The sequence below is a fragment of the Syngnathus acus genome, chromosome 12 (assembly GCF_901709675.1).
Source record: "Syngnathus acus chromosome 12, fSynAcu1.2, whole genome shotgun sequence".
In the NCBI taxonomy this organism is placed as follows: Eukaryota; Metazoa; Chordata; class Actinopteri; order Syngnathiformes; family Syngnathidae; genus Syngnathus; species Syngnathus acus.
The window spans coordinates 11,410,180-11,419,720 of NC_051097.1; the positions used below are offsets into that span (position 1 = coordinate 11,410,180).

The 9,541-nt window shown below is 51.6% G+C and overlaps 2 protein-coding genes and 1 long non-coding RNA gene across 5 annotated transcripts; 2 read left to right on the forward strand and 1 right to left on the reverse strand.

The window, feature by feature from the left end:
- Positions 1–716: 716 nt before the first annotated feature.
- On the forward strand, positions 717–6,160 carry usp20 (ubiquitin specific peptidase 20). Of its 3 annotated transcripts, none has more exons than XR_005099627.1 (25): positions 717–897; positions 1,138–1,228; positions 1,315–1,368; positions 1,444–1,506; positions 1,580–1,732; positions 1,832–1,928; positions 1,988–2,057; positions 2,145–2,258; positions 2,316–2,394; positions 2,454–2,859; positions 2,930–3,067; positions 3,264–3,376; positions 3,438–3,610; positions 3,681–3,775; positions 3,872–3,905; positions 3,987–4,032; positions 4,099–4,279; positions 4,372–4,498; positions 4,572–4,741; positions 4,803–4,884; positions 4,953–5,061; positions 5,169–5,271; positions 5,346–5,414; positions 5,480–5,698; positions 5,802–6,160. XR_005099627.1 is itself a non-coding variant. In XM_037265626.1 (25 exons), exons 2-24 carry the CDS (start codon positions 1,151–1,153, stop codon positions 5,635–5,637), a joined length of 2,712 nt encoding a protein of 903 aa, XP_037121521.1. In that variant the 5' UTR covers positions 717–897; positions 1,138–1,150; the 3' UTR covers positions 5,638–5,684; positions 5,802–6,160. The 3 variants fall into 3 exon arrangements, 2 of the variants coding, with proteins under 2 accessions (XP_037121521.1, XP_037121519.1); XM_037265626.1 differs by having other exon boundaries at positions 5,480–5,684; XM_037265624.1 differs by having other exon boundaries at positions 5,480–6,160.
- LOC119131311 lies at positions 2,142–7,305 on the reverse strand. Its single transcript, XR_005099630.1, has 4 exons — positions 6,984–7,305; positions 3,269–3,887; positions 2,891–3,096; positions 2,142–2,805 (listed from the first exon to the last, which is right to left on the reverse strand). It is a non-coding gene; the product is annotated as an uncharacterized LOC119131311 (long non-coding RNA).
- A 260-nt stretch (positions 7,306–7,565) lies between these two features.
- Positions 7,566–8,796, forward strand: ptges (prostaglandin E synthase). The gene is made up of 3 exons (XM_037265643.1): positions 7,566–7,771; positions 7,967–8,049; positions 8,113–8,796. The coding sequence occupies exons 1-3, from the start codon at positions 7,661–7,663 to the stop codon at positions 8,360–8,362; spliced, it is 444 nt and encodes a 147-aa protein (XP_037121538.1). The 5' UTR covers positions 7,566–7,660; the 3' UTR covers positions 8,363–8,796.
- The last annotated feature ends 745 nt before the right edge of the window (positions 8,797–9,541 follow it).

The window sequence follows — 9,541 nt, forward strand, 5'->3', positions numbered from 1 at the left end:
AAATTAAGCAGTTCAAACGCAACAAAAAAGTCATCGTACCGGTGATAAAAAAAAAAAAGTAACGAGGCGGAAGGGAAAGACACGTAAAAATGAAGCATTTTCACCGCGTGTTAACCTGAGCATTCAAGCTAGCGCTAGCACCGGTAATCACAGAGGATGCTTTCAAGCCCAACACAAATGCAAACAAATGACGGCGAAAAATACCACCGTGTAAACGTAAAACAACCCCCGCGTAATCTTCCAACAAACTAAACGGCTTAAAACGTGACGATGAGACAAGGATGCAAGAAGATACTACACCGACAAGATCGGCTGAGAAAATGCCACCGTGCACTCACCATGTCGGCTCAGGCTAAAAGGAGGAGCGAGAGCTGCTGCGAAACGGAAATACCGCGAGGCTTCGCTACTGCCGACGTGGTCTGGACCGGCCGATCTGGAATCAGTTTTCACGCCTGCTCTTGATTCATTCGTGCAACTAAAAAACGTCTCTAGCATACTCAGGATCAGCTTTACCGCGTATAAAATACTCGACGTCATTTTAACTGTCGCATAACATGATCGTTTATTAAATTGTATTAATTTAACAGCATTGCAAATGATTTCAAATCACGACAACCATGATGTATTTTCTGTTCATACATGTATTTCTTATTTTTTAATCATGCGTTCGCGTGACGTCACGTCGCTAGCTGCTTCCCAGCCCTGCGACGTGACGTGCGCTACGCTTGGATGACAGAAGGGGAGTGAGCGAGTGAGTGAGCGAGTGAGTTGTTTTGGGTCGGAAGGGGGGCAATTTCTCGTCTTGTCATTCGGCTCAATCGCCTCGTCTGCATCCACGGTGCTTTGTTTCCCTGCATTATGAAAGTGATCTTCCCGTGACAACTGTCCCACCTTAGGGTAATTACGAATTTATAAATGTCATGGCTGCGGCCGGTCGGTGATTTGGCATTTGTAGAAGGATCTCCTTCCTCGAGCGATCCTTCCACTCCTGCAGGCCTCTTTTTCCCCTTCATTTCTTTTCTTTGTTTACATTTGAGAATGCCATGATGTCGTTATTACGAAAGGTCGCGTTTCGATTCCGGTTGTGCCATCGTTGAAAGCTAGTGTTAGCTTGTCATCTGACTTGTTGTTTTCCAGCTCATCTACGAGAATGGCCGAACAAGACCTTTGTCCTCACTTAGACTCCATCGGGGAGGTTACCAAAGACGGTCTTCTTCACAAATCCAAGGTGGATCATGCATTTGTCACATTGTGTACTGAAGCTGAGAAATAGATGACTGAACGAACACGAGTGTATGTTGTCTCTTCGTATAGGGAACCTGTCAATCATGTGGCGTTGTGGGTCCCAACCTGTGGGCCTGTCTTGAGGTATCTTTAAGGTCCGCAAAAAATCCCGCAAATTCCATTCTAAAAATATATTTTCTTACCTCTCTCTTGCTTTAGAACGACTGCCCGTATGTTGGCTGTGGAGAATCCTACTCGGATCACAGCACCCTGCACGCACAGGTAAAGGTACATTTCGATCAGCGACATTGTAAAAGCGCCTCGGAGGGAAATGGCCACTTTTTCTTTCATTCAGGCCAAGAAGCACAACCTGACGGTGAACTTGACCACCTTCAGGATCTGGTGCTATGTGTGCGAGCGGGAAGTGTTTCTGGAGCCCAGGCCCCCCGTGACGCCAGCCCTGGTGCCTGCCACCGCCCCCCATCACCACCACATAACACCTGAGCAGGTGTGAGTCGATTTCGCCAGCTGCGATCTGCAGAAACAGCACAGAGCACTTTTCGCCCCCCCCCCCCCCCCCCCCCCCCCCCCCCCCCCCCCCCCGCAGGAAGCAGCGCCGCTTGGTTACCCGCTAAAAGCAGTGCCCATCGCCATGGGGGAGGAAGAAGGCTCAGAGTCTGAGGAGGACGAGTTTAAACCCAGAGGTATGCTCCCTTGAACACTCCACATACTCATCATCACATTGTTGTTGTTTTTTTTGTAGGTTTAACAGGAATGAAAAACATCGGCAACTCCTGCTACATGAACGCAGCTCTTCAAGCCTTGTCCAACTGGTGAGTTCGTTCGTCCGTCCGGCATCATCTTGTAATTCATCAGCAATCATTGCATTACCTTTTTTTTTTTTTGTCGTTTGCGAGCAGTCCTCCTCTCACGCAGTACTTCCTGGATTGCGCCGGGCTGGTCCGCTCCGACAAGAAGCCGGCTCTCTGCAAGTGCTACCAGAAACTCATCTCGGAGCTGTGGCATAAAAATCGGTAAGTCATCAAAAGCATTTTGGCGGCGAGGCCGGGTGTCTGACCACGCTTTTGCAGGCCCAGCTACGTGATCCCGACCAGCCTGTCCCACGGCATCAAGCTTCTGAACCCAATGTTTCGCGGTTACGCCCAACAGGTAAGCACTTTCCCCAATCGCTCGTCTCCATCCGGCAATGACTTGTCACTGTGCAAAAGGACACGCAAGAGTTCCTGCGCTGTCTGATGGACCAGCTCCACGAGGAACTGAAGGCGCCACTCACCGAGTGCGGCGGCGAGAGTAGCGACGGCGACGAGAGGCTGGACGGCGACCGCTCGCCTGTCGAGGAAGACTTCCTGTCCTGCGACTCCAGCTCCGACCGCGGCGGCGAGGCGCAGGACGAACGCGACGGCCCCGTGGGCGGCGGCATCTCGGAAAAGGAGAGGCTGAAGGAGAGGCGGGTCTCCGGCTCGCCCCTTCGCGGAACCTCCCAGGACATGGACGAGGACGCCGACGTGGACACCGCGGTTCCCGCGAGCGCTGAGGAGGAAGAGCTGGTGCAGGAGCTTCCTGAAGTCCAACACCAAGAGAACAATCAAGGACAAGAAGGAAGCGGCACCGCACGTGAGAACATTTGTCAGATTATTAGGGTTACTTTTTCAGAAAATGATGCAAACCAAATGCATTTGACCAGAGCCGGACAACGAAGTGGGGCCGCCGCCGCCACCGCATTCCAGCCCCTGCAGCCCTGTGAGAACCCTTCAGGAGCTTCATTCCAAACGCTCCTCCAGCCCGCTGCGCTCCGCAGCCTCCTCGTACCCGTACAAGAAAGGTGGCTCGCTCCAGTTATTCAAATATCATCTGTAACAACATAAGCATCAGAGATCTTTTTTTTCTGCTTAGTCATCAGCATTGGAACATGAGGTGCTTTCACCAAAAGAGAAAATAGTTCAACTCAAAATCCAAGAAGTTACATTTGGACTTCCTTAGCAACTTTTTTTTTTTTTTTTTTTTTTCTTTCCCCCCAGCTCACCCGCCGCTGACCTCCCGGAAGAAGAAACAGTGTCTCTATCGCAGCGTCATCTCCGACATCTTTGACGGCTCCATCCTCAGCCTGGTCCAGTGTCTGACCTGCGACAGGGTGAGTGACTTCATCCAGCGACATCGTCCACGGGTACGAGAATTGCGCCGCCGCCCGGCAGGTGTCTACGACAGTGGAGACCTTCCAAGACCTGTCCTTGCCCATCCCTGGTAAAGAGGACTTGGCCAAGCTCCACTCCTCCATCCATCAGAACCTGCCCGTCAAGACCAACGCGTGTCCCGACGCGTACGGCTCGCAGGGCTGGATCTCCTTCATCATGGATTCCATTCGCCGGTCGGTCACAACGACGCCGCCGACCTTCGCCGGCGCTAACGTGGCTAACGTGGCGTCTGCTCGGGGCTAGGTTCGTGGTCTCGTGCATACCCAGCTGGTTCTGGGGGCCCATGGTGACCTTGGAGGACTGCCTAGCCGCCTTCTTTGCCGCCGACGAACTCAAAGGTGGACTCCCGCCCGCCCGCCCGCTCGCCCGCCTCCCATTTGCGGAGGGAAACACTCGGCCTTGAACGCGCATCTGCTGTTCTTCTCATTTTGCAGGCGACAACATGTACAGCTGTGAGAGATGCAAGAAGTGAGTATGTGGACGCTCACGACAGGTTCCCGCAGCGATTTATTTATTTTTTTCAATTCAATGCATGTCATCATTTTGCAGGTTGAGAAACGGCATCAAATATTGCAAAGTCCTCCGACTTCCAGAGGTTTGACTTCTTTTTCGGGAACGTGTGGAAGGAGTTTTCCCCAACTTTGTCGGCGTCCCTTTTCAGATCCTGTGCATCCACCTGAAGCGTTTCCGCCACGAGGTCATGTACTCGTTCAAGATCAGCAACCACGTGTCCTTCCCCTTGGAGGGCCTGGACATGCGTCCCTTCCTGGCCAAAGACAGCCCGTCCCAAGTCACCACGTACGACCTGCTCTCCGTCATCTGCCACCACGGCACCGCCGGAAGTACGACGACGCCGCCAGCAAAGCGCCCGAGCCGCTTGCGCCCGCTTAGCAAATCCAAAAGAAACGCCGCTTGCGCTCCCCCCCCCCCGCAGGCGGACACTACATCGCCTACTGCCAGAACGTCATCAACGCTCAGTGGTATGAATTCGACGACCAGTACGTGACGGAGGTCCACGAGACGGTGGTGCAGAACGCCGAAGCGTACGTGCTCTTTTACAGGTAAGCTCTTTTACCAATAAGAGGCCGAGTGTGCTCGCTTCAAGTCTTGGAAAGAAAACCAAAATTGGCGCAGGAAAAGCAGCGAGGAGTCCGTGAGGGAGCGGCAGAAGGTGGTGGCCCTGGCCAGCGCCAAGGAGCCCAGCCTGCTGCAGTTTTACATCTCGCGAGAGTGGCTCAACAAGTTCAACACCTTTGCAGAACCGGGCCCCATCTCCAATCACACCTTTCTTTGTCACCACGGAGGTGCGTGGCGTCCTCCTGGCTTTGAATACTTGAGCAAATTCCTCACTCTATCCTTTCCCAGGCATCCCTCCTAACAAATACCACTACGTGGACGACCTGGTGGTCATCGTGCCGCAGAACGTGTGGGAGTACCTATACAACAGGTCGATTTTTCCTCCACTCATTTTGTTCCCCAAAGCGCTGACGTTGTTCCCATTCGCCGCGTGTGCAGTTTCGGAGGCGGTCCCGCCGTCAACCACCTGTACGTGTGCGCCATCTGCCAGGTGGAGCTGGAGGCGCTGGCCAAACGCAGGAAAACGGAAATCGACACTTTCATCAAGGTAGTAAAACGTTTGGCGTGCAGGTGGTACCAACGACGCATGACAATAAACATCTATTCGATTCTATACTATTCTATTCTAATGCTCAATTGGCGGCGGCGGCGCAGCTCAACAAAGAGTTTCAGGCGGAGGAGGCGCCCGCTGTCATCTTGTGCATCAGCATGCAGTGGTTCCGCGAATGGGAGAGCTTTGTGAAAGGCAAAGACAACGGTAAGAAGTTCTTGCCACTCTTTCCTTCCTGGCCGCATTGACTTTATATAAAGGCCTCCTGCTTTTGCACGCAGAGCCCCCCGCTGCCATCGACAACAGTAAGATCGCCGTCATGAAGGGAGGACACGTTCAGCTCAAGCAAGGTCAGTCTCCAGGAAATCCGGCGCCGCCGCTCAAGAATGACGCCGTCCGTCCCCCCTCCCCTCAGGTGCCGACTACGGGCAGATTTCCGAGGAGACCTGGTTATACTTGTCGGGGATCTACGGCGGGGGTCCGGAGATCGCCGTGAGGCAGACGGCGGTCCCGGCCGACCCAGACGGCCTTCACGGGGAGAGGAAGATCGAAGCCGAGACCAGGGCGCTTTGACGTCGCGCTGGCGTTCGGCGCCCTCTTGTGGCCGGCTCGTGCATCCGGTGATGCCAATTTTGTACTCTTCGAGTCGCTGACGTCAGCACTTTTCTCACGACAGACAGCTGCCTTTCAAATCCTCCTCAATGTTGCCCCCCTTCTTCGATTGCTTCTCCCGACAGCGCTTTCCCGCTCCCTCCCACGCAGCTGAGGAATTTGGCGCCTGGATGAAGACGGGTGACCGACCGACCGACCGCCGTGAGTAGATTGGAAACGTGCGGGACGCAATGTTTTTCGTTTTTTCCCCCCTAATATATATATAATTTTCAAAACTCACAATGTCATGGCTGTAAACCGCAGGCGACGCCGCCCAGAGATGTGAACGACTTGTTTTTTTTGTTTGTTGTCAGGGTGCCTATTTTTAACTTGCGTAGCAACCTGCTACCACAACACCATCAATCAAACACACGTCGGCGCCCTCAGGAATGTCTCACAAGTGTCTAGCATGCACACGTGCAGTACAAAATAAAACAAAACAAAAACTCACAGGCGGCAAAGTTCAGATAAATGTCAAGTACATCCCTTTCAATACGTTCAGTGTTTGATAACTTTTGGTGTTTGCGTGCACTCTTGTTCTAAAATGCCGAATTTTTGCTGCAAACGCAACTGACACGATGATCAAGACTGAACTGACAGCAGTGTCAAGAAAAAAACAAGTTCTATTTGATGATATTAACAAATGATAAAAATGCACCTTACTTGTATGCTCCTTTTCAACTTGAGAGAAATTTGAACCGCAGACGTTTGTGAGGTTGTCAGGCTAGCTTAATGCTAACATATAATGCAAACCATAGAGTGGCTCACGTTAATTAGCATAGATTAGCACATCAATTAGTTCCAAAACTGAATGCTGCCTTAACACACTCGCTGCAGCGACACAAATAAATATTCACCTAAAGGCGTCAATAAGAAGTCGATTTTTCCATGATTTGAAAATGACTACTTTTACAGTGCAGTAGTCATTTGGAATTGTGCTTGTGTGCGTTTTGCTGGTGTGGCAGCACGTAGCATGGCGGGAAATTTCTTTCCCCCTTGAATCGTTTGATGACGGTGTTTGTGCAAATGCTTTGAAATCATCAACAGTGGTTGGCCTCATTTCAACGGGATGTCTTAATGTGTATGTGTGCGTGTGTGCACATGGTGTACTGATGCCTTGCTTAAATGATTAAAGATGTTATTATCAAATCATGTCACGCCTTTTTTTGCTGTCATTATTGGAGAAGAACAACCGCTCACTGCACGGTGGGGCGACTTGAACCCGTGACCCAAGCGCATGAAGGACACCCGGCCGACGCCTGACTCACCCGTGCGACGGCTTCTTTGGATCCAGGTCCAGGAAGGTCCGGCCGGGTCCGGAGGTGCTTGTCGGAGCTTGATTGGAGGCATCTGCGGCTAAAGCCGAACCGTGGCACGGACTTTCATTTCTGGACCTGGATTGTCATCGTAATGAGAAATACAATCAAAAATGTGAAACTGTTAGGGCTGAGGTGATCATTTCTCTGATGTTGTCATGAGTAATAACATCCTAGTTTGATCTCCAGTGGAAACTTTGCAAGTGTCGCAAGCAATGCTGAGGCACGCAAGCTCCTATTTGGCCCGCAGTCATCGTATTTTGCCAGCCTGACCGCAAAAGGTTTTCCGGAAAGTAAAAAAAGAAAACATCTGGTGCGCCTCTTCGCCCTCATTGGCTCTGTCCCGGCCGGGGGCAGCGGTGATGCATGTTTGGACACCTCACGTGTCGGGAAAACACGGCAGAATCCTCAATGAATTCTTTGGCTCGCCACCTCAGACAGCCACCGTGAATAATACGCCACCGTCATCATCATCATTTGAGTCAGTGGCTGCGGGGCGGGCTCAGGCACACTACAAATAGCAGCCCCCCTCTGCTGCGACTTTCACTCTCCCGCACTCCTGCTCTTGTTTCGGATTCTCTGGAAGTCTCGCCGCCAGCACCGCAAGGAAACTTCAACTCATCGCCGTCATGTTAAGAAACAACGATGTCTTCTCCTGTTTTGTTTTCTACGCCGTGGTGCTGCTCCTCAAAATGTACCTTCTGGCCTTCATCACCGGACAAGTCAGGCTGCGCAAGAAGGTGAGTGAGTGAGTGAGTGAGTGACTGCGTGAGTGAGTGACTGACTGACTGACTGACTGAGGCTCTGTATGGATGGATGGAAAGAAAGGTTTGTGGATGAAAAGAGGATGTCTGGATGAATGGACATGTGAGCGAGTGAATGCTCAATCTGTCCCGGAACTTTCCTGACGCGTGTTATTTTGTCGCAAATGGAAGGCTTTTGCCAACCCGGAAGACGCAATGAGGCACGGAGGACTGCAATATCACAGGCTGGACCCCGACGTGGAACGATGCCGTCGGTAAGTTGGACACGCTGGTCCTAGCGTTGGTGGACTTTGCTGACACTGTTTCTCGCACCACAGAGCTCATCGGAACGACATGGAGAACATCTTCCCGTTTCTGTTCCTGGGCGCCATCTACTCCATGACGGGCCCGTCCCTGGCGACGGCCCGCCTCCACTTTGTGGCCTTCACGGCGGCCCGTGTGCTGCACAGCGTGGCTTACCTGGCCGCCCTGCCGGCGCCCACCCGCTCGCTGGCCTACGTGGCGGCGCAGGTGCCCTGCCTGTCCATGGCGCTGCAGATCCTGGCGGCGGTCGCCGCCTACGCGTAGCTGCGCCAGCCCGACTCTTTGCCGGATCTTTCTCGAAGGTGGCGGGCGACGGCTTTCTGAAGTGACGCCCGAGCTGCTCGTTCTCAGCAACCTGGAAGGCGAGACGCGCCGTGCCCGTTAGCATCCAAAAGTTCTCTCGTTCGTAACGATTCGTAGACACGAGGTGACGCCATTTATGATGGAAACATTTTTGGGGAAGCCCGCACTGTAACCCGCACGTTTACACACAAACATTTTGTCTGTTTGTTGTGACAGCATCAAGGATGGGGTCACGCTGGCTGGCTCCTTTGACCCATTTGTATTTTTCTCTACTTGAAAACTCGAAGGAAGCTGAATATTTTGTTATATTTATTTATTATTTAACATTTTGGTAGTTTTTGTGTGTGTGTGCAAGTTGAAAAATAAAAGCTGAGAAACCGGACACGTGTTGAGAATCGCCGCTTTCGTGACGTGTTCTTTCTCAACGTGCTTGGGAAGAAATGTTGATTTTTGTTGTTGTCAGTTTTACAGGCAACTTGAAGCATCTTCTAGTCACGTAGCTAGCTAGCGAGTGAGTGCGGGGCCCCCCGCTTTCTGTCCAATTCCCTCGGCATTCCTGCGCCTGTTATGCAATTGCCTTGATATGCCGAGGGGCCCCCGAGCCAGGGCGGGAGGGGGTCAGCCGGCACAGCCATTACGGCATCAACCTAAAATGTTCTTTTTATCACCTCCTGCCTCGAGGGGATGTTTTATGATATTCCTACAAAAAAAAGGGGTGTTTTTTTTTTTCTCCACAGTGATTTTGCAACTAGCTGTGACTCATATTACCAAGCCGGAATTCTGGGCCATTATGGAGTTTTCCTCAAGGACAAAGGAAATAGGAGCGCGTAGGAGCGTGAGGGAGAAGCCAAAAAATCCAAGAAATGGGCGTGGCCATAACTTTGACATGCGTCAGCGTGCAAAATGTTGGATTAGTAGTCAAAGTGATGACACATTTGACACAGTTACATGGCAAAATGCCCTTGATGAGGAAATTTCGACATACTTAACTACTATCCAGAGTTGCAATACCAATCATAATCATCATAGAAATTTGATTTCATATTTTTATCAACGAAAAAACGTAGTTTGGGGTCATTGTGTCATTAAACGTGGGCATATTGGGACAATACTTACACATTTAGGAAGCCCTCGTTGTGT